The following is a 25,190-nucleotide window of genomic DNA, read 5'->3' on the forward strand; positions in this document are numbered from 1 at the left end:
TTGAATTTGCTGTGTGAAAACCTAACTCAATTTCCAATTTTTGTTCTGCGTGACATTTAGATTTGACGTTTGCACACATGCTTTACATTGTCGCAACGCATGCTTATTTGGGTTAGGGCAAAAACGCCGGTTGTTTGCGTGCGCTAAAAAAACGCAGTGCGGTTTTATTAGGTTGGCTTGTATGGCGGATTTACAACCAAAAATGCAGCTCTAGACCTGAGATTTGCATCAGGTGAGCGAGGCTGTTTGTAGTTTTGACGTTTATTGTTTAGTTAACACACTTGTAGAGGTACACTATGTATCAGGATCACAACGTTGTTGTTGCATTTGCATGTTAAATTTCTATCCGTATCTCGCTCAAGTCTCAATGGAACGTAACTAATGTCTGCAGCTTAATAAGGTACTTATACGTGGTAATCGACTACCAAAAAACTCGGATCATCAGCAAAGTACTCGAGTATGTACTTTTACTTGTAACAATGCTGTACTAAGCGATTGTCGGAATCAATTTTTTGGTATAGACAAGACGTGGATTTTAGTGCGAGTTAAAATAAGACTTACTAATCTTTAATGATATAACAAATCAGAGAAACAAAGAGGTAAGAAGCTTTATTTCTGCAATATTTTTATGGAGAACGATTTCGAACTAAAAGTTTACATATTAAGTAAACTAGAACTGATTATTTCATCATTTCCGGAAGGCAAATAATAGACGATGAATCCACAGCACCCTTGGTTCGGCAGGCATACATAGTAAAAGGAAATGTCTACTTTTTTGGATGCAACTTGTTAATTATATTAGGGCCTTTTTTCCTTTGATAATTCTTGGTAAAAATTAGATGATGCAGTCTTGTAAAACGTTGACGTAAATGTTTTCTGCTTAGACAAAAATAATTTGAGCTAAATTGAAAAATAGATATATACATATTTATTTAGTATACATAGATATTGTGCCCTTTTTGAAATATATATTAGCATTCGACCCCTGTTCTAGACTTTCGCCAAATTATGTATGCATACATATATACATAATAAGGAACCTTGGTCGCAACTACCGTACCTGGCAAAAAGGACATATGGGGTTGTGCGCATCAATTCAGTTATTATTAGAATAAAGAATCTTATTTAGTCAAATAAAGCGCAACTCAGAAAAATTTTCGGTGAAGTGCATTTGTCAGAAAGCCGTAAAAGCCGTAAAAGTTTTTAATGCTTTGTTTGCGGATACCAAATCGTTCCCGAGTTGGTCGGGGAAAGTACCGGAACTGCATCGGGCATAGGGCTATCAACATCGATAACACTCCCCAAAGCCAGGAAGTGTCCTAATCGCTACAACAACAACAACAACGCCTCCTGGCCCTCACACAGTGCTTCGCCCCATCCAATAGGCGCCACCGATTACAAATTGTCGTCAATGTCCTCTAAGGGGAGTCCAAGGAAGGTCATCAGGAGTATACCATAGTGGGAGAAGTGTTACATTCGTTGGTTCCACATTGCAGTTGAAGAGTTATGATGACGCTTATGCTGTCAAACTTATAATGTCTATCCGCTTACCCGTGGGAATTTTTTCAGGCTGATCTGAATAATCTAGTTGATTGGTGTAATGTAAACGCCTCCCCACTAAACCTACCGAAGTGTAAGTTCATGTGTTTTACAAGGAGGTCCTTCCAATCCCATGATTATGCTATTGGCGATTATTTAATCAAGCAAGTCACTAACTTTGTTGATCTAGGCGTTACAATAGACCCAAAACTGGATTTTAAATTTCAGATTGAATCTTGTGTGAATAGGGCTAAAGGTACTTTGGCTATCGTTAAACGTTGGTCTAAAGAATACAATGACCCATACGTTACAAAAACTCTTTATATCGTTGGTCAGGCCTATTTTGGAATACGCTTCAATAATTTGGAATCCGCTTTATCAGGTTCATTCTGACAAGCTGGAATCGGTCCAGAAACAATTTTTGCTTTTTGCTTTAAAACACCATTGGATCCCCCAAAAAATCTTCCCCCCTACTGCAACCGGTTAAAACTATTACAGTTACGCACATTACAGAGCCGCAGGGAGATGCTTGGCGTCCTATTTATTTTAAAACTAATAAGAGGGTCAATAAAGAGTCTATTTTTGCGTGGGAAATCAAGTTTAATGTTACAATTAGGCCATCTAGACATTTTATTTAAATTTTTGTAGCTAAATGTAGATCGAATTATGAAATGCACCAACCACTTCGCTGCTTATGTCGTGATTTTAATAAACACTGTAAAGATTTTGAAGCCTGTGACTCGCTTTTTAGCATGGTATAAATATTACCAGGTAAAACGATTTGCTCTTCTTGGCGGCCATAATGGTTTTTTGATTTTTAAAAAAATTTTAAAATCACTCTCTTAAACTTTGTTGAAATGCCAAACCAAAGCAAACCAAAAAAAAAATTGTTGGTTTGACATCTTTCTCTTTTTTAATTCCAGAAAAATAAAAGGCTTATGAAATAAGTGAAAAAAATATTTCGAAAAGCTTTGAAATCGGCTTTTATTTACATATATGGCAAAAAAATTAGTTACCTATATAGTGGATGCCTCAACACGTCCTATTTTTGCAAAGGGACAAAAGAGAGACCTTACTTTTTAACCTCTTCTAATTGAGAAGCGAATGTTGGAGATCAGCAGTCTCAAGTGTCTTCGCTAGTGCGGAAAAAATGATTTTGGAGGTATTCTTTGGTTTGTTTTGGCCCTTTTCCTCGCGGTTGGAAGATGCATTTTTTAATTGGCGCTTAACCGTTAAGGAGATGCTGGTCGTTGCGTAACAAGTCACTCCAGCTAACCCTCTTCCGCGATAACTGACGCCAACAGGGGGCACCAAGGGAGATCAAAGTCTTCCCCCACCTGCTTCCCCGAACCCAGTGGAGATCTTCCCATAACTTGTCCACGCCAGCAAATACGCTGTAGCTCTTCGCAGATTAGCTGAACATCATCGTCCAGTTGTAGTATGATAGTTCGTGGAGGCTGAATTTACCGGCTGAACGGTCAAAGTCTGCCGCCATGGTGTTGTTGTTGTAGCAGTGCTTCGCCCCACCTAACAGACGCGACCGCTCAAAAACTGTCACCAAATCCTCTAACGGGAGTCCAAGGAAACTTGCTGTTTCAACAGGGGTGTACCATAGGGAAAGGGGTGTTAGAGGCGTTGGTTCCACATTACAATTAAAGAGATGGTTGGTGTCATGTGGGGACACATTGCAGGCGGGGCATACATTTTGTATGTCAGGGTTGGTTCTGGATAGGTAAGAGTTTAACCTGTTACAGTATCCAGAACGAAGTTGAGCCAGAGTGACACGCGTTTCCCTGGGGAGTATGCGTTCCTCTTCCGCAAGTTTTGGATACTTTACTTTGAGTACTGGATTCACCGGACAATTACCGGCATAAAGGTCCGACGCCTGTTTGTGGAGTTCACCAAGGACCTGCTTGTGTTTTTTCGCTTCATACGGCTGGGTTCTCAGGTGCCGTATTTCCTCAAAATGCTTACGGAGATTACTCCTTAGGCCCCTAGGCGGTGCTGGTTCGTCAATCAGATGTCTGTTGGGATGCCCAGGTTTCTGGGTATTCAACAGAAACTGTTTGGTCAGCATCTCATTTCTCTCCCTGATGGGGAGTATTCTCGCCTCATTATGCAGATGGTGTTCTGGGGACATAAAAAGACAGCCCGTGGCAATTCTGAGAGCAGTATTTTGGCAGGCCTGTAGCTTCTTCCAGTGGGTAATTTTTAGGCTTGGCGACCATATGGGTGACGCGTAGCACGTAATCAGCTGGCTAATTGCTTTGTATGTAGTCATGAGCGTTTCTTTATCTTTTCCCCAGGTACTGCCAGCAAGGGATTTGAGGAGTTTGTTACGGCTCTGAATTCTCGGAACAATTGCGGCTGCGTGCTCACCAAAATGTAGATCATGATCAAACGTCACACCCAAGATTTTGGGGTGTAGGACAGTCGGTAGCGTAGAGCCATCGACGTGGATGTTCAAAATGGTCGACATTTAGGACGTCCATGTTGTAAATAAGGTCGCGGAAGATTTAGTCGGTGATAATGCCAGGTTTCGCGAGGCGAAAAAACTGGAGAGATCAGGGAGGTAGCCGTTTATTTTATTGCATAGCGCATCGATCTGTGGGCCTGGGCCTGTGACCATTACTGTGGAGTCATCGGCGTAGGAAACGATTGTGACTCCTTCCGGTGGTGAAGGTAGCTTAGATATGTAGAAATTAAACAAAAGTGGGGATAGGACACCACCCTGTGGCACCCCTTGTTTAATTCTCCTTGGCTTTTATATTTCGTTTCTAAATTGCACCGATGCCTGCCGACCACCCAGATAATTTGCGGTCCACCTTTTAAGACATGGGGAAGGGTAGACCCATTCAGGTCTTGCAGTAACGAGCCATGGTTGACCGTATTAAAAGCTTTTGATAGGTCTAGCGCTACGAGTACTGTTCTATGGTGGGGGTTTTGATTTAAACCGCAATTTATCTGGGTGCTAATGGCATTTAGCGCGGAGGTGGTGCTATGGAGTTTTCTGAAGCCATGCTGATGGGAGGCTAGCTGCAAATTTGCTTGGAAATAAGGGAGCAAAATGGCTTCGAGCTTCTTTGCTACTGGCGATAGGAGAGATATCGGACGATACGACTCTCCTATGTTAGCTGGTTTACCCTCTTTCCCTAGGCTTTTAAGCATCGGCATGGCTATGCCGTCTGGGCCCACTTCTTTGGATGGTTTAGCGCGACCAATGGCGTCCTCAACCTCTTTAGCGGTGATGGTGATTGGTGACGCGCTGAATTTGTGTTTATGTGCGTGTCTGTTGGCCCTATGTCTATCTTTGTCGACCGTAGAATGCATTATATATTGTCGGCAGAAAGCACTCACGCATTTTTTCGCATCCGACAGCACTTTGTCGCCAAAGGCGATGTAAACTTTGTTGTTGTTGTTGTTGTTGTTGTTGTAGCGATTAGGTTACTCCCCGAAGGCTTTGGGGAGTGTTATCGATGTGATGGTCCTTTGTCGGATACAGATCCGATACGCTCCGGTAACAGCACCATTAAGGTGCTGGCCCGACCATCTCGGGAACGATTTATATGGCCACATTGAACCTTCAGGCCATCCCTCCCTCCCCACCTCCAAGTTCCATGAGGAGCTTGGGGTCGCCAGAGCCTCATCTGTTAGTGAAACGGGATTCGCCGCTCGAAGGTGAGGTTGACAATTGGGTTGGAGAAGCTATATATTGCGCTACACAACCCCTTGAATCCCATGTAAACTTTGTCTTTGTGCTTAGTCGGATTCGATAGGGACTTTACGGTGGACCAAAGTTTACCCACACCGGTAGAGAGGTTACAACCTCTTAGGTGCTCCTCCCATTTCGCCCGCTTGTGTTCATCCACAAGCAGCCTGATGCGTTGGTTTATATCCCTTATTTGGGGGTCGCCTGGATCAAGCTGCCTTATAAGGTCACATTCTCTCGCTAAGTTTGCGGCCTCCGCCCGGAAGTGGGACCAGATTTCGGGAATTCTCCCGGCGGGGATGAAACGTGCCGAGGCGGATTCAATGACCTTGCGGAAGGCACGCTCCCCTTGGCGGGCATCAGTCGGAATAGGGAGGGCAGCAAAGAGGTCTGTAAAAGATTTATATTCTTTCCACTTTCCTTTTTTAAAGTTTATGAAAGTGCGTTTTTCGGTGACGATAAAGTCGGCGGTACGCTCGAGCGAAATAAGTATAGGCAGGTGGTCGGATGCCAATGTTACCATCGGCTGCCAGTTGACGCAGTTTACGAGTTCTGCGCTCACGATTGAGATATCTGGCGAACTGTGACAGCTTCCTACCATACGTGTGGGGGCGTCTCCGTTTATTGTGCAGAACGTCGTTTCTTCTATTTGATCCGCCAACATCTCACCCCTACTGTCCGCCCGCAAATTTGATTGCCATAGATCATGATGGGCATTGAAATCGCCTAAGATAATGCGATTGTTGCCAGTGAGTAAGGCTCTGATGTTAGGGCGGTATCCACTGGGGCAACAGGTGGCAGGGGGATGTAGATGTTGATGATTTCTAGGTTTGCATCGCCTGACCGGACAGATAGGCCTTGACGTTCTAAGACATTGTCCCTGCGGTCGATGCCAGGATCAAATATGTGATATTGCACAGAGTGGTGTATTATAAACGCGAGGCCGCCTCCATTTCCGCTCTCGCGATCTTTTCTGTGGACATTATACCCAGAGCAGGTCTGCAATGCAGATCGTGCTGTGAGTTTAGTCTCTTGAATCGCAGCAATGCGGATGTTGTGCCGCTTCATGAAATTGACTATCTCCGTAATCTTCCCAGTTAGTCCATTACAGTTTAACTGCAGAATTCTGAAGTGCATGGGGGGAGACGTCGCCACTCTGGGGGTAAGTGACGGGTGACTACGCCTGGGTTGAGGAAGGCCAGGACGCAATTGCTGTTGTGGCCCTGGGACTGGGCGTCCTTGGGCAAGCATTGGGGTACCCGGATGATTTGGGTTTGCGATCTGGCAACATGGCGCGATGAAACCCGTCGGGGGGTTGCCGTCGCGGAGACCAGAACATCTAGGAAAGTGGCACCACCCAAGGCAGGAGCTGCATTGGGCGGATGTCGCAAACATATATATTCTGTGCTGCCAAACGGTGCAAAAGGAGGTAGGGACTAAGAGTCGGTTTCCTTGACCTACACGATTTCTGCCGGAAAAGAGGGGGGGGGGGGGGAGAAGACGGGGGCAGGGGCTGTTGCTCAGCATTGCTTCCGACTCTACTACGAAGATTGTAGTTATGAGTGGTAGCACCTGTTTGAGTTGTTGGCGCCTTGGGGCGGGAGCAGCAGCGGGTACTTGTTGTGGCTTGCTGGAAGGTAGTGGGGGGCGCTTAGACGTAGACTACGGGACGCCCTTGGGCGTGAACAGCAAGGAGCCACAAAAGATTTATAAAAGTTACGTGGACGTCGGGTTTTGGGATCAAGCCCAGAACAACCTGTCCGATGCAACCATCCCTTACACGAGACACACTGAACAGAGTATGACCGTCCACAAAAGATTCTTTTCCGGCAGATGCAGCAAAACCATTTCTCAGGACCGAGGTCAGGAGACGGACCCGGATTGGATTCGATACCTTCCCGGAGCAAGAGAATATGGAGCAGTCCTGCTGCAAGGAGCTGCTGGGAGGATGACAATTTGTGGGAGGGACGCAACAAATTAAATGTGGTGACACTGAAATGACAGTCCTTGGTCGGGAAAAATCCCGAGTCGCTCCGGTACATAGAACCGACTGCCTTGGGAAGCGGCCGCCGTGGTGTAGAGCTAAGCTGAGGCTGTTGGCCTATCCATCGAAAATATTTAAGAAAATTTGTATAAATGGTATTGATTTTCCCTCGGCGGGTTAGGGGGTGAGAATATACCCGCGGTAGGTATGCCTGTCGTAAGAAGCGACTAAAATACCAAATTCAAGGGGCTGTGTAGCGCAACCCTTTCAGGTTGCCAGCGCAATATATAGCTTCTCCAAACCCAATTGTCAACCTCACCTATCCGCGGCGAATCCTGTTTTACTAACAGACGAGGCTCTGGTGACCCCAAGCTCTGCATGGAACTTGGGGGTGGGGAGAGAGGTATGGCCTGAAGGCTTAATGTGGCCATATAAATCGTTCCCGAGATGGTCGGGCTAGCACCTTAATAGTGCTGTGTTACCGGAGCGTACCGGATCTGTATCCGGCAAAGGACCATCACATCGATAACACTCCCCAAATCCTTGGGGGAGAAACCTTATCGCTACAACAACAACAACATTGTCCCTCGGCATTACTTTGGTACCAAAAGTTCGTCCGCCTTAGAAGATAAATTTTTGGGTCGGCACAAAACATGTATTTAGGTGAGCCAGTTCGTAGAAAAACGAATACACGATACGTAGCCTTCGAATTGGATGGAAAGCTAAACCTTAATCTCCTCAGATATATACCACACCAAATTGTTATTATTAGTAGATATGTATCTCTTCCGTACACCTTGGTGGTAAGTCGGGTTTTTCTTCTCGTCGCGCAGGCGCAGATAAATTTCTAAACATTTTGTTCAAGAAAATTCCTCAGAAGAGGATCTTGGCCTGATGCTTCTTTTTGCGGGAAACCACAATACAATTCTTGAATTGAAAAATCTCGAATGCGGCTGACCGTTGAGATTTCTTTCTTACCAAAAAAAGTTATTTCCACCAACAAAAAATTCGGTTTTGGATAAAATATCATAATATTAATGTTAGAACTCAAAAATATTTGATAATTCTATACGACAGCATGACACTGGTAATACGCGTCCAAAAATACCGAGAGTGCTCCGAAACCGTGGATGGGATCTATAGTATTTTTGCGCAGAACACCTTTCTGCATTACCTTGGGTGGGTCCAACAACGGTTTGGATACCAAAACTATATCCGCGCAAAACACTTATGTTCACAATTTTTTTGTGGGCACCACAAAATCATCAAAATTACAACAACCACATGAAAATTTTCAAAACTTCTTTTGCAAATATCTCTTGACAGACCAAAAATTTTTATCTCTGCTTTCGGATTCGCGATCCTAGATCCAAAACGCGTCTTTTTATACCCCTCTTGATATTTTTGGACGTGTATTAAGAGTGTCATGCAGGCATGCTTAACCAACGAAACGATATCATTTCGTTACGATAATCAACGTTAATAAACGAAACGAACTCATTTCGTTTCGTTTATTAACGTTAAGATCGTCAAATTAACGAAATGATTTCGTTTCGTTTTCTGCCATATCAAAACGAAATCAAATCGTTTATGTTGATTATTAATTTCAAACTATGCTGGCAAAGCTGATTGATGGCGGAGTCATTAAAGGTGAAAGCATTAGCCAAGCTGATTGCAACTTTTCTCTTGAATTTTGACAGTACGAACATTTCTCAGAGTATTTTTGACATTACCACCAACGAATTACACAAACAAATTACATAGAGTTTGTGTGTGTATGTGCGCTCGTTGTTGCCACCTTACGGCTTCACCATGGCTGTAGCATTGCCAGCACAATTCAAACATAAAGTATCACGTTTTTGTTAACGTTTTTAACGTTAACGAAAGCTTTTCGTTTCGGTTAAAAACGAGATACAATTTATTTTGATAATTTCTTTATCGATAATATTTCGAAGTGTTTCAACGGAAACGGTGGAAATTTTTTGATAAACGATTAGCTTAACGTTAAGGTGCATCCCTGGTGTCATGCTGTTGTATAGAATTACCAAATATATTACAATTTGTTATATTTCAGTGAGAATTTTAAATGTCATTTCGGCTCTCACCGGTTTTACCTTGTAATATTTATACCATGCTTTTTTGTATTATATCTTTTAACCACATTAAATTTGTAATTTGACATGAAGCAAAGAACGCTAAGCCGCGAAAATAAATTCTCGTGTGCCCCTTCCGGGAAAGTACTCTATGTGAGGTCTTTTTGAGATACTTACAAGAATTAATTTACTCTATTTTAACTTCTGCTTTCTTCTAAGTTTTGAATTTGAAATTGTCAAGCGTTTAATTAAATACTGTTCAAATATTATTTTAAAATATTGCATATGTTATTTATATCGTACATTATATCTTTAAATTAAGTGTCTGTATATTTGGTCTGTAAGATTGTTTAATTTGTAGACTGATAAAATAAATTAAATATTTGGTGTCATGTAGGTACACATTGCAAGCAGGACATACATTATGGATGTTGGGGTTGATTCTGAATAGGTAAGAGTTTATCCTGTTACAGTACTCAGATCGAAGTTGAGCTAGAGTGACGCTCGCTTCCCTAGAGAGAATGCGTTCCTCTTCTGCGAGATCTGGGTATTTTTCTTCAAAAACTGAATTCGCCGGGCAATTCATGCCAGGTCCGACGCCTGTTTGTGAATATCACTGAGGACCTGTTTGTATTTTTTTGCTTCATACGGTTGTGTTCTCAGGTGCCATATTTTCTCATAAGACCTCATAACCTCCTAAGACCCTGGGAGATGTAGCCTCGTCAATCAAATTTCTGTTGGGATTCCCAGGTTTCTGGGTATTCAACAGAATCTGTTTGTTCGGGGGACATAAGAAGACAGCCCGCAGCGGTTTTGACAGCAGTGTTTTTGCAGGCCTGTATTTTCTTCCAGTGATTAACCTTTAGGCTAGGCGACCATATCGGGGACGCGTAGCATGCAATCGGCCGACCAATTGCAAAGCACTGCTACAACAACGTGGTTCAACGAATATTCCGATCTGTATGACCTTTAATGGGGTAAGCTCCCAGTCGCTAACTGAAACAGTTGAGCTTTTTGCGGAATTCTTTAAATCTAACTTTGATGATGCTCTCATTCGCGCTCGGGAATTTGTGATCAGATTGATTTTGGCTCCCTCATTATCTCAGAGGATGATGTTCGCAATGCTATGCTTTCCCTTAAACCCTCGCTAAGTTGTGACACTGATGGCCTTTGCGCCTTTTTACTGAAGCACTGTAGTTTAACTCTCTGCGCTCCCATTTGCCATATCTTCAATTTATCTCTGTCCTCTGGAACTTTTATCGATAGATGGAAAAGGAGCTCAATTTGTCCTATTTTTTAATCTGGTAATAAAAATGACATTTCTAACTATAGGCCGATTGCCAAACTCACAGTATGCTCAAAGCTTTTCGAAAAAATCATAAAGGAGAAGTTGTCTTTTATCATTAAAAGGGTGATTGACCCACGTCAACATGGGTTTGTTGCTGGCCGCTCTACTGTCACTAATCTAGGGTCGTTTTCTGATTTCTGTATCTCTGCATTTCAGGATGGCTGCCAGGTTGATACCATATATACCGACTTCTCAAAGGCTTTTGATAAAGTTTCACATCAAATCTTACTATCTAAACTTGAGTATATTGGATTTCACTCTGTATTCTTATCTTGGTTAAAATCGTATCTATCGAACCGGTCTCTATGTGTTGAAATCGAGGGCTGCAAGTCCCTACCTTTTTATGCAACGTCTGGAATTCCACAGGGTAGCATTCCCGGGCCTTTGTTGTTTGTGCTTTTTATAAATGATATTGGTTCCTGTTTTTTTCGTCCTCTTTCCTTCTATATGCAGATGATTTAAAGTTGTTTCATAGAGTTAATGGCGAGTCGGATTCCCTACTCCTACAAAATGACCTAAATAATCTTATTGAATGGTGTAATGCCAATAATCTCTTCCTCTATGTGAATAAATGTTTCCACATGGCGTTTACTAAATCATCTAACTTATATTCCACCCTCTACGATATCGCAGGTGCTCGACTGGTTTCGGTTAATGAATTTATTGACTTAGGTGTTGTTTTTGATTCCTCTTTCTCTTTTGTCAATCATATCTCTTATATGCTTCCCAAGGCTTACAGAAACCTTGCCTTTCTTCATAGATATGCAAAATACTTTAAGGATCCTTATACAAGGAAGGCTCTTTATACCTCTCTCGTTCGTTCAAAACTAGAATACGCCTCAATTGTTTGGAATCCTATGTATAGCTGCTATGCTGCCAGAATTGAAAGGGTTCAAAGAAAATTTACTCGTTTTTGTCTATTTTCACTCAACTTTGACGACCCAATTCCATCTTATCACTCGCGCTGCTTACTCATAAATCTCCAACCTCTCGAATCCAGAAGGATAGAACATCTGCTAATGTTCGTCTATGATCTAATAGTTGGCTCTCTTGATTGCCCAGTTCTCTTAGCGAAGGTGTCATTTAATGTACCCAATCGGCGTCTTCGAACATTTTGTCCATTTTACATGAGTGCTTGCAGGGCTAATTATTGTAATTTTGACCCAATTTTTCGGGCACTAAATGAATTTAATAGACTCTCAAGGAGGTTTTTTATTGATTTTTCTTTGTCGAGAAGCATCTTCAAGTCAACTTTGCAAGAGTTCCTATAATCTTTACTTGCATTATCTTTTTATCTTTTGCTTTCCCTAGTCATGTTACTTACGTTATTCGTTGTGGTTTTCAGTTGATTATTTGTTTAAGTATTTATTTGCTTTTGTATTCTAGTCTGTAAGATTGTTTAATCATAGACTGAATAAATTATACATACATACATACATACATACAACAACAACAACAACCAATTGCTTTGTGGGTAAAATACGTTGGTATAGTACAGTTTGTGGGAAAGAGTTTCAGAGATTCCATGCTTTGTTTTAAACTGGCATCCACCAGTAAGTTACTATTAAAATCCCCAGTGATGATAATGCTGTCATATTCTATTAGTAACGATTGAAGAAATTCAATAAAGGAAGAAAATATTACTTGTCGATTCGGTCTGTATGTACAGCCGATAAGAAGCCTACTATTATTCTCAGAAACAACATGAAAAAACACAAATTCGACAAGATCACCGGGCTAGGTACTAGAACTACACCAGGGACTAGAACTACAATACAATTTACAGGAGAAACTACTTTTTACATACATATATAGCAACACCACCACCATGACCACTTCTATCAGCTCTGAAAAGCTGGTATCCATTTATATTCACCATTTCATTTTTATGATACGAAGAAAACCACGTTTCTGAAACACATATGGTATTGTAACAAATTCTGGGGATTTCTGATAATTATGCACCTTTTGCTAACGTTCGAATCCCTGAACTGTCGAATAAATAACTCCAATATTCAGTATTGCAAAATGGTCTTTATTATACTAATTATACTTCACTATCACGTACTTCACAAAAGTGTGTTTAAATCAAAACTGATTAGTTATGCCTCAGCTTGCGCTGCTTTTATACTCTCTGTTGCCTCGTTCGCATATTTCTCCTAAGGTCTAGATTTTTCACGAACATGGAACAGGTGTATCGTATAATTCGTTATTTAGCTATATACGAGATATTCTTCGTCGACTTCTATGTACGAGTGTAAATGGATCACTTTGATGTGTTCATGTACATAAGTGTGGCTGCTTGCTTTATTGTTGTTGTGCATTTATTTACTAAGAGCTTAGTGATGCTAACATTCAGCCAGAAACCTTAACTCATCATGCTTTCTATATAACATAATTGAATATTTTGTGATTTTGTAGGCGGATTAAAAGACAGAGGAGGAATAGACTAGAAAGAAGCAAATATATATATTTATAATAAGAACATTCTAAGTTTGGTTCTTGGTGACCTTCCATGGCGTTGTGCGCATCCGGCGTGTCGTCTTCTCGAAAGGAAGTATTGTTTTCTCGGACGATTCTCCCGAGACACTCGAGAAAACTCAGGCAGGGAATTTCTTCGGGTCGGTCGCTAATTTTTCGCTGTATATGCACCATACTCCCCATTGTGAAGACGAAACCTTTTGATGATGAAACCTTTTTTCTTCTCTTTAGAGGGATTGCAGCCTTGAATATCTCATATTTATTTTTGGCCAGCGATACATTAACAATGATAGGTTCAATGGAATTTATTCCCACATGCACGAGTCGCAGCCCTTTGGTGTTATTGAGGCACCTGAAGCTCGCATTCCTTTTTAACAGCGTATTTTGGTCGGCGGGCGAGTGAAATTTAATGATAACGACCGGATAAACTGTGCCGTGGGTTAGTTTACGTTTCTACCGAAAGAGGCTTTTTAGGGGGGGGGGGGAGGGCTGTAAGTTTAATGTGAAGCAGAGGTGGTGGAAAATCTTTTGTTTTCCCTGTTATCAAAGGGAATTCCATTAACTCGGACGTCGCATGCAGCAATTTGGAGTTATTGCTTTGAGATAATGTTTTCCTGCGTACATACTCTATGTTTAAGAGTGGCTATTTCATTTTCGAGGTGCCCAATCCTCTCAAATATATCCTCCATGCAAGTAATTCTACCACCTAACTCGTTAAACTTCTTCAGGCCTTCAGATGTATCGCTTAGACGCATTTTTAATTATTTCAGCTTCATTGCTCAAAGTCTCACAAAAAAAAAAAAAAATAGTTCAGTAAGAACTAGGTGGCAGCACAAGTGTATTTATATTCTTTTAAGCTAACAAGCGACAGATGGCGCGCTTAATAAATTTATTTACTGAATTTAAATTTTACAAGGACCCTGCATAGAGTTTTTAAAATGTAGACCAAATTTTCCAGACGTTTGTGTTCGAAACATTGATTTCATTAGTCTTCGTTAAACCAAAACGATATTTTGGAATGAAAGTTGACCGATTTTAAGTTGGAAGATTTTAAGGTTATATGTTCAGTCCAAACTGTTGTTTCCTGGCCTTATGATATAAGAGCTCATTATGGATGACCGCGTAGCTTCAATTTTCAGACTAGTTCCACTGTCCACTACGTTAGGGTAGTAGCTTCTGTATCACCACTTTGAGTGTTCTTGCGAAGGATAAAGCCTCTCCTGGTAAGTATGTGTGCCTACGTATTGATATTTTTAACAGGAGCCGTGACGTGTATGATAGGGTCGTTTAAATATGCGGATAAGGTCGTTGAGTATTAAGGTTATCTGTTTGTTTTAAGTGAGTGCATTTTCGGAGATGAGAAATATATTATACTCGGCACATCATATTCATTAGAAGCTTTGGGGAGTTCACGGTACATTCTATGTGGTGCCAACGATCTTACCACATTTTTTTTACAATTCAAGGCTTTGTACCACTAATTTTTTGCCTCACAGATTATGTTTTTTAGCTGCTTTCAAAAGTATAAGCTTCAATCCCATTCCAAAATTTGCCGACTTTGCAAAACCATAGCATCTGCAGCCAAAGAATACTTTCCTAATGCATGATATAAGGGCTGTTTTGTTTCATTTTGGCCAAATTATTTGGAGGCGCATTCAGAAAGAGGGGCTAACGAGGAAACATGGAATTGAATCCAATTTTAGTGTGCATGTCCGTATGCTAAAAAGCCTGGCATTTGTTCCTCCAGAAGAGATGTTGTTATACTATAACGAATTAGTAGCAAATACCCTGTCATTTCATAATAAATTTAGCAAACAACGCAAATTAAAATATTGTCACGGATATTAACATCACTAAGTTATACCATCACTAAGGCGATGCCAAGGCCACGATAAGCAGTATTTACGTCAATAATCAAATCATGTATACACATATATAAGGCAGCCGAAAGATGTCACACACAGATGCATTTACTTGTACGCCTATGTATGCGCGAGAAGAGGAATTGTTGAATAAATTCCGAAGATTGGGAATACAACTTGGGCATGGCAAAGTTCAGTGAATTGAAGATCCAGCAACTGAAAAAGGAGTTGGAGAACAGTGGATTAAATACAACCGGCAATAAGATCGAACTTCAAGCACGGCTACGAGAGGTAATGGAGTCGCAAGGAATTGATGTGGACGAGTTTGTCTTTTATCCTGATGGGGACGAAACAACAACAAAAATTGAAGAGAAAAACGAAACATCGCAGACGGTTACCAGCACAGACTTGAACAGGATATTGGCTGCAATAACTGCTCAAACATCGACAGTAACATCCAAGATGGAAGCGCAAGAGGCACGTATAACAGAAATGTCATCACAAATATCCACCAACATGTCATCTCAGCTGGAATCGCAGGAGACACGCATAACATCCAAGATTGAAGCACAAGAAACGCGTATGTCAGAAATGTCGACACAGATTACATCGAAGATTGAAGCACAAGAAACGCGTATGGCAGAAATGTCGACACAGATTACATCAAAGATGGAGACACAACTGAAAGAACAAGAGGCACGCATAACAGTACAACTCGAAGCGCAAGAGGCGCGTGTATCATCAAAACTTGAAGCACGTATGGACGAGAAAATAACGCAGTTTGAGGAAAAAATCGAAGCCGAGGTGGATGCTTTGAGAGGTCGTATACAAGAGTTGCAATTAAACCGCCCAGCTGTTTCAGCAAGCAATACAAAGGTAAAAACACCATCCTTTGACGGTTCTGTTCCTTTCCAGGTCTTTAAGCTACAGTTTGAGAAGACCGCAGCAGTGAACCAATGGAATGCTGAAGATAAAGTTGCAGCTCTGTTCGTGGCACTGAAAGGGCCTGCCGCGGAAATCTTACAGACCATCCCAGAGTACGAGCGGAACCACTACGAAACATTGATGAGTGCTGTAGAACGGCGATACGGAAGCGAACACAGGAAACAGATATTTCAAATAGAATTGCAAAACCGCTACCAAAAAGCTAACGAGACTTTGCAGGAGTTTGCTTCGGACATTGAAAGATTAGCTCATCTTGCAAATGCGGATGCACCCGTGGAATACACTGAAAGGGTAAAAATTCAGAGCTTTATAAATGGCATACGGGACGCCGAAACAAAGCGAGCTACATACGCAAACCCAAAGCCAACATTTGCAGAAACGGTGTCACAAGCTCTGATTCAGGAAACAGCGTCGCTTCTGTGTAAGCCAGTTTTCAAAGCACGCCGTGTGGAAGTAGATAGGCCAGAGTGGGTAGACACAATTTTGGAAGCACTAAAGGGATCTCAACAGAAGAATGCCGGAGTTATTAAATGTTTCAAGTGCGGCAACCCAGGTCACATTGCACGTCATTGCGATCTTGGTCCTAATAGTTCCAACAATGTGGGTGGCCGTAAACGCAAAGCTGGCGGAAATGAGCAAGAGCGTGTCGGATGTAAAAAACGAAAACTCGCCCCGACTATTGAATGTACTGTGATATCTGTGTCGCAGATTGGAAGGAAATCAAGCAGTCTTACCATCAGAGGGAATTTGGATGGTAAAGAGCGTGTACTGACTGTAGATACGGGGGCATCTCATTCCTTGATTCGATCTGATTTGGTGTACAGGAGAGTAAAGTCATTACCTGGAGCAAGGTTGCGTACGGTCACCGGCGAGTATAATCAAGTCCAAGGCAAAGTGGTATGTGAGGTATTAATTGGGAAAGTCATGGTTCTACACAAATTCGTTGTGGCGGAGATCGTTGATGAAGTCATATTGGGAGTGGACTTCTTGGTTGACCATGACGTCAGGATCGATATGCAGAGAAAAATTATGCGCTATAAGAACCAGGACATACCACTTAACTTTAGTTTGGAAAAAGGGTTCAGCAGTAATCGGGTACTGGTGGAAAAGACTCGACAAGGACCACGAAAGTCAAAGGCAAAGGTTGATAGATCGAATGGGCCAAATAAATCAAAATCAAAAGTACCTGCGAGAGAAACACTGACATTGACAAAACCTAAAAGACGCAGGAAAACGAAGCAACGAATTTCCGAGAAAGAATGCGAGGGTAGTTTCAAACCGGAGCGCACTACTGTTGTGAAATGTGGGAACGATACCGATTATGCAAAGCAAATCCGTCCAGCGCAAGCTATACGAAGTGGTTCATTGACCAAACAACAGAGTGTGAAGGAACGGCCCAGGGTAATGAGTAGTAAGATGAAACACTGGCATGACAAGAACTTTAATTCGGAAGGTTTCTTCGCGGGAGATTTGGTACTGTTAAACAACCCTCACCGGCGGAAAGATGTTCCAGCCAAATTTCGGTGCAGTTGGGAAGGCCCGTACACAGTTGTGAAGAAGATCAGTGATACTATCTACCGCATACAAACCACTGGGAAACCACGGATTAGAAGAGTGGTACATTTGGAGATGCTAGCGGCAGTTAGATCGGGAGATTTGTCTGATCGGGACGATCAGACTTAGGTGGAGGGCAGTGTCACGGATATCAACATCACTAAGTTATACCATCACTAAGGCGATGCCAAGGCCACGATAAGCAGTATTTACGTCAATAATCAAATCATGTATACACATATATAAGGCAGCCGAAAGATGTCACACACAGATGCATTTACTTATACGCCTATGTATGCGCGAGAGACTGTAAACTACAAACATTCACATAAATAATTCAATCATTATGTATCTACATAAACGAATAAATAATTGCGTCTACACATATGTACGTATACGAGCAGCGGAGCGGCAATGCATAAACACATGCATATATCTTATCTGAGTTGTCACAAGAGAGAGCAATAATTTGTGCACGTAGTTGTGGCTGGCGATTTTGTAGCCGAAACTAACTAGTAACTTCTGGAAATCGAAGAGCCTAGAAGTATGCAGCGTAAACTATAAAAGCGGGGCAGGCGAGTAAGAAGTAATTCAGTTTGAGTTGAGCTATTAATCAGTTTGATTAAGCACGCAATCTGGCGGCCAATAGTAGAGTTTCATTTGAGTTATCAATCAGTTTGGTTATTAAGCCAGCGAGTAGCAAAGTATAAGTGTTATTGTGAAGTACTTTAATAAAGGCCATTTTTCTATTATTCAATATTGGAGTTATTTATTCAACAGTTTAGTGATTCGAACTTAGCAGAGGATTGCAAATAAGAGGATTTGCAAGTAAATTCGTTACAATATATTACTGGGCTACTGAGCTGATTTAATTGTCTGCTGGGTTTGTTCATACATATTAAAAACCTCTCGCCTTTTATTCATCGTCGTCGACATACTCCGTATGAAGATTTTAAAAAGTTCAGTATTTGGTTTAGAGAAAATACATAACTGGAAAAACGGGAACGAACAATTCTAAACATCATCCTATATTTTGGAGTGCAGCATACACTTCTAAAGAAATTTTCCACGCACACAAAATTCGATCGAAGTCTGGCACCGAAGACAAAAAGTTGTTGGCAGAAGAAACTGTGGTATGCAATCATAAAAGAACTGGGAAAGGAAATGATTTTAATCAAAACAAACTTGGAGGAGCTTCAGTCGAGAATATGAGTGCAAACCAAAAAAGTAAATTTAAAACGTCGCCGAAATATAAAGAAAATTGTTAAAAATAGTAGTAAACTAGATAAACTTCATTATTTAAAAGCTATATGTATCTACTAATATTTAATTGCTAAATATGTATTGATTTATCCACCTTGGCCTAGAGTTGTGAGTTAATTTAAATGCAAAAGGGGTCCGGGCATCTGTAATATGCAAGGGAATATTGCTTCATTTGATATTTCACGCGGAAATACTGCTAACTTTTCCCTAGAACTGGAACAGGTCCACCTTGGTGAATAGTTGGGAAGTAAATAAAACTTAATTGTACAAAAACCAGAAGACGGGATATTTTTTTTGGCATCTAGGAGGCTTCCTCTAGCAACCATTATTTATATTTCTTTTTAACCGTGGGGCACTAAAATTTAACCCGAGGGCCGTCTATGGTGGTAAGGGTGGTTAACGCAGAAATACTATGGCTGACTTTGCAGCTGTTGAAATAAATTATTAAAGCAAACAAATGTGAAATTGTTTTGATTTGGGATTTCAATCCCAACCCACCCAGAACGTGCTCAGCCGTTTCATCCTGCCCCCCCATTTCCTACACCTGCTGTAACTGACGAGGCCTAAGGAATTCAAGGGGTTGATAAGCGCAATTCATAGCTTCCGCAACCCAATTTTCAACCTCACACACGCGAAGCTAATCTTGGTACAAATATGCATGTATCACACATTTTTAGAATGCGAGGCTCTTGCGACCCCAAGTCCTCATGTAATTAGGGGATAGGTGCGGAATGACCTTGAAGGTTCAATGTGGTCATATTAAATCGTTCCACAGATGGTAGGGCTAGTACCTTAATGGTGCTTGTCACTGCAACGTCCTTTTTAGGCAGTAGCCACGATTTTGGTACTTTTCTTTCTTTTTCACTAAGGTATAAATTCAAAATACTCCTCACATAATTTACCACACATTCATTAACCTACATATCATTTTCCAGATTTTTCAATAAAATTCTTACCACAAAAATTGCTCAGTCAATAAAATGTAGCAGAACAATACATTTCGCCTAGGAGATAATTTAGGCGAGACATTAAAAAGAGAAGGCTGGGATCTTTGTGCAAACACATTGTCATTAATTTTGATGAAACAACGGACTTATCAGAAAAGAAGTCGTGTTTTAGTGGTTATCAAACACTCGGTCGATTGGTTATCAAACACTTTGCGGGATGGATTTTTGTCACTAGTCGAGCTAAAAGAATTTATTTCAAATACACGTGTCTCTCTAAGAAATATGACAATGAACTGAAAACTAAGTAAAATAATGAAACTAATTTGTTTTATATTAGGTGTACTTGCCACTTTATTTATGTTTATGAGATATTGAGAGTTTGAAGGAAAACGTGCAAAACAAAAAGTATAAAAAAATAAATGTAAGGTGCGATAACTTCCGAAGAGATTTTAGGTCGAGCTTCTCTTCCAATTTGCGTCGTGCTCTTTTTAATTTTTCCTACAAATTTGCGGGGCGGGACCTATATATTGTTACGAATATTAGCAAAACTAAGGAGTGCTGCCATCTCCAGGCCGATGCTAAGCAGTGACGTGAATTCACATCAATAATTCAATCATTATGTATCTACATAAACGAATCAATAATTGCGTCTACACATATGTACACATTCCGACGAGCAACATTTACATACAAGGCAGCGAGAGATGAGATGTCACACACAGATGAATTTACTTATACGCTTATGTGTGTGAGGGAGACTGTAAACTACAAACACATGCATATACCTTATCTGAGTTGTCACAAGAGAGAGCAATAATTTGTGCACGTAGTTGTGGCTGGCGATTTTGTAGCCGAAACAACTAGTAACTTCTGGAAATCGAAGAGCCTAGAAGTATGCAGCGTAAACTATAAAAGCGGTGCAGGCGAGTAAGAAGTAATTCAGTTTGATTTGAGTTGTCAAGCAGTTGCGATTAAGACGATATCTAGCGAGCAATAGCAGTATTATTTTGAATAGTAGAGTTTCATTGAGCTATCAATCAGTGTGGTTATTAAGCAAGCTATTCGTTGCACAGTTGAGTGTATTGTGAAGTACTTTAATAAAGGCCATTTTGCATTATTACAAATTGGAGTTATTTATTCAACAGTTTAGTGATTCGAACTTAGCAGAGGATTGCAAATAAGAGGATTTGCAAGTAAATTCGTTACAATTGGTGTCAGAAGAGGAATTGTTGAATAAATTCCAGCAGACAACAAGGACATGGCAAAGTTCAGTGAATTGAAGATCCAGCAACTGAAAAAGGAGTTGGAGAACCGTGGATTAAATACAACTGGCAATAAGATCGAACTTCAAGCACGGCTACGAGAGGTAATGGAATCGCAAGGAATTGATGTGGACGAGTTTGTCTTTTATCCTGATGGGGACGAGACAACAACAAAAATTGAAGAGAAAAACGAAACATCCCAGACAGTTACGAGCACAGACTTGAACATGATATTGGCTGCAATAACTGCTCAAACATCGGCAGTAACATCCAAGATGGAAGCACAGGAGGCACGCATTTCAGAAATGTCGTCACAAATGTCATCTCAACTGGAATCGCAGGAGACACGCATAACATCGAAGATTGAAGCACAAGAAACGCGTATGTCAGAAATGTCGACACAGATTACATCCAAGATGGAAACTCAACTGGAAGAGCAAAAGACATATATGACATCTCAGGTCGCTGAGCAGTTGAAAGCACAGGAGGCCCGCATATCCTCGCAGCTGGAGGCACAGGAGATAAGGGTAACATCAAAGCTGGAAGCACAGGATACAAAAATTGTGCAGCTCGAGGACAAAATTGATGCCGAGATAGAAGCTTTGAGAGGTCGTATACAGGAGTTGCAAATGAATCGCCCAGCAGTTTCAGCGAGTAATCCAAAGGTAAAAACACCATCCTTTGACGGTTCTGTTCCTTTCCAGGTCTTCAAGCTACAGTTTGAGAAGACCGCAGCAGTGAACAACTGGAATGCGGAAGATAAAGTTGCTGCACTGTTCGTGGCATTGAAAGGGCCTGCAGCGGAAATCTTACAGACGATTCCAGAGTACGAACGGAACAGTTATGAAACATTGATGGCTGCTGTAGAACGACGTTATGGAAGCGAGCATAGGAAACAGATATTCCAAATTGAGTTGCAAAACCGCTACCAAAAAGCAAATGAGACATTGCAGGAGTTTGCTTCAGATATTGAAAGATTGGCTCATCTTGCAAATGCGGACGCACCCGTGGAATACACGGAAAGAGTGAAGATTCAAAGCTTTATAAATGGCATACGGGACGTCGAAACGAAGCGAGCCACATACGCGAACCCAAAGCAAACATTTTCTGAAACGGTATCCCATGCATTGACTCAGGAAACGGCGTCATTATTGAGTAAACCAGCATACAAAGCTCATCGTGTGGAAGTAGAAAGGCCGGAGTGGGTAGACACAATTTTGGAAGCACTAAGGGGATCTCAACAGAAGAATGCCGGAGTTATTAAATGTTTCAAGTGCGGCAACCCAGGTCACATTGCACGTCATTGCGATCTTGGTCCTAATAGTTCCAACAATGTGGGTGGCCGTAAACGCAAAGCTGGCGGAAATGAGCAAGAGCGTGTCGAAAGTAAAGAACGAAAACTTGCCCCGGCTGTTGAATGTCCTGTGATATCTGTGTCGCAGATTGGAAGGAAATCAAGCAGTCTTACCATCAGAGTGAATGTGGATGGTAAAGAGCGTGTACTGACTGTAGATACGGGGGCATCTCATTCCTTGATTCGATCTGATTTGGTCTACAGGGGAATAAAGTCATTACCTGGAGCGAGGTTGCGTACGGTCACAGGCGAATATAACCAAGTTCAGGGAGAAGTAATATGTGAAGTCCTAATTGGGAAGGTCATGGTTCTACACAAATTCGTTGTGGCGGAGATCGTTGATGAAGTTATATTGGGAGTGGATTTCTTGGTTGACCATGACATCAAGATCGATATGCAGAGAAGGGTGATGCATTATGAGAACCAAGATGTGCCACTTAACTTCAGTTTGGAAAAAGGGTTCAGCAGTAAGCGAGTGCTGGTCGAGGAGATTCGAAAGAGACCACGAAAGTCAAGGAAAGTAGACCGAGCAAAGGTTGATGGATCGAATGTGCCAAATAAAGCGAAATTAAAAGTACCTGCGAGGAAAAGACCGGCATCAACAAACCCTAATGGACGCACTAAATTCACTGAAAGAATTTTTCAGAAAGAATGCAAGGATGATTTCAAGCCAGCGCGCACTTTTGTTGGGAAACGTCGGAACGATACTGAGTATGTGAAGCCAATCCGTCAAGAACAAGCTCTACAAAGTAGTTCTTCATTGGCCAAGCAACAGAGTGCGAGAGAACGATCCAGAATAATGAGTAGTAAGATGGAACACAGGTACGACAGGGAAAATAATTCGGAAGGTTTCCGGAATGGAGATTTGGTACTGTTAAACAACCCTCACCGGCGGAAAGGTGTCCCAGCCCAATTTCGGTGCAGTTGGGAAGGCCCGTACAAAGTTGTGAAGAAGATCAGTGATACCATCTACCGCATACAAACCACTGGGAAACCACGGATTAGAAGGGTGGTACATTTGGAGATGCTAGCGGCGTTTAGATTGGGAGATTTGTCTGATCGGGACGATCAGACTTAGGTGGAGGGCAGTGTTACGAATATTAGCAAAACTAAGGAGTGCTGCCATCTCCAGGCCGATGCTAAGCAGTGACGTGAATTCACATCAATAATTCAATCATTATGTATCTACATAAACGAATCAATAATTGCGTCTACACATATGTACACATTCCGACGAGCAACATTTACATACAAGGCAGCGAGAGATGAGATGTCACACACAGATGAATTTACTTATACGCTTATGTGTGTGAGGGAGACTGTAAACTACAAACACATGCATATACCTTATCTGAGTTGTCACAAGAGAGAGCAATAATTTGTGCACGTAGTTGTGGCTGGCGATTTTGTAGCCGAAACAACTAGTAACTTCTGGAAATCGAAGAGCCTAGAAGTATGCAGCGTAAACTATAAAAGCGGTGCAGGCGAGTAAGAAGTAATTCAGTTTGATTTGAGTTGTCAAGCAGTTGCGATTAAGACGATATCTAGCGAGCAATAGCAGTATTATTTTGAATAGTAGAGTTTCATTGAGCTATCAATCAGTGTGGTTATTAAGCAAGCTATTCGTTGCACAGTTGAGTGTATTGTGAAGTACTTTAATAAAGGCCATTTTGCATTATTACAAATTGGAGTTATTTATTCAACAGTTTAGTGATTCGAACTTAGCAGAGGATTGCAAATAAGAGGATTTGCAAGTAAATTCGTTACAATTGGTGTCAGAAGAGGAATTGTTGAATAAATTCCAGCAGACAACAAGGACATGGCAAAGTTCAGTGAATTGAAGATCCAGCAACTGAAAAAGGAGTTGGAGAACCGTGGATTAAATACAACTGGCAATAAGATCGAACTTCAAGCACGGCTACGAGAGGTAATGGAATCGGAAGGAATTGATGTGGACGAGTTTGTCTTTTATCCTGATGGGGACGAGACAACAACAAAAATTGAAGAGAAAAACGAAACATCCCAGACAGTTACGAGCACAGACTTGAACATGATATTGGCTGCAATAACTGCTCAAACATGGGCAGTAACATCCAAGATGGAAGCACAGGAGGCACGCATTTCAGAAATGTCGACACAAATGTCATCTCAACTGGAATCGCAGGAGACACGCATAACATCGAAGATTGAAGCACAAGAAACGCGTATGTCAGAAATGTCGACACAGATTACATCCAAGATGGAAACTCAACTGGAAGAGCAAAAGACATATATGACATCTCAGGTCGCTGAGCAGTTGAAAGCACAGGAGGCCCGCATATCCTCGCAGCTGGAGGCACAGGAGATAAGGGTAACATCAAAGCTGGAAGCACAGGATACAAAAATTGTGCAGCTCGAGGACAAAATTGATGCCGAGATAGAAGCTTTGAGAGGTCGTATACAGGAGTTGCAAATGAATCGCCCAGCAGTTTCAGCGAGTAATCCAAAGGTAAAAACACCATCCTTTGACGGTTCTGTTCCTTTCCAGGTCTTCAAGCTACAGTTTGAGAAGACCGCAGCAGTGAACAACTGGAATGCGGAAGATAAAGTTGCTGCACTGTTCGTGGCATTGAAAGGGCCTGCAGCGGAAATCTTACAGACGATTCCAGAGTACGAACGGAACAGTTATGAAACATTGATGGCTGCTGTAGAACGACGTTATGGAAGCGAGCATAGGAAACAGATATTCCAAATTGAGTTGCAAAACCGCTACCAAAAAGCAAATGAGACATTGCAGGAGTTTGCTTCAGATATTGAAAGATTGGCTCATCTTGCAAATGCGGACGCACCCGTGGAATACACGGAAAGAG

General features: G+C 41.5%; 1 protein-coding gene across 1 annotated transcript; it reads left to right on the top strand.

The window, feature by feature from the left end:
• The first annotated feature begins 397 nt into the window (after positions 1-397).
• Positions 398-24,358, top strand: LOC137236778 (uncharacterized). The gene is made up of 2 exons (XM_067759765.1): positions 398-599; positions 19,714-24,358. The coding sequence occupies exon 2, from the start codon at positions 20,984-20,986 to the stop codon at positions 23,417-23,419; it is 2,436 nt and encodes an 811-aa protein (XP_067615866.1). The 5' UTR covers positions 398-599; positions 19,714-20,983; the 3' UTR covers positions 23,420-24,358.
• The last annotated feature ends 832 nt before the right edge of the window (positions 24,359-25,190 follow it).

This window comes from Eurosta solidaginis, chromosome 1 (genome assembly GCF_040869045.1).
Source record: "Eurosta solidaginis isolate ZX-2024a chromosome 1, ASM4086904v1, whole genome shotgun sequence".
Classification (NCBI taxonomy): Eukaryota; Metazoa; Arthropoda; class Insecta; order Diptera; family Tephritidae; genus Eurosta; species Eurosta solidaginis.

Excerpts from the sequence above, each read along its gene's own strand:
- LOC137236778 (XM_067759765.1), top strand. The coding sequence starts at position 20,984 with ATGGCAAAGTTCAGTGAATTGAAGATCCAGCAACTGAAAAAGGAGTTG.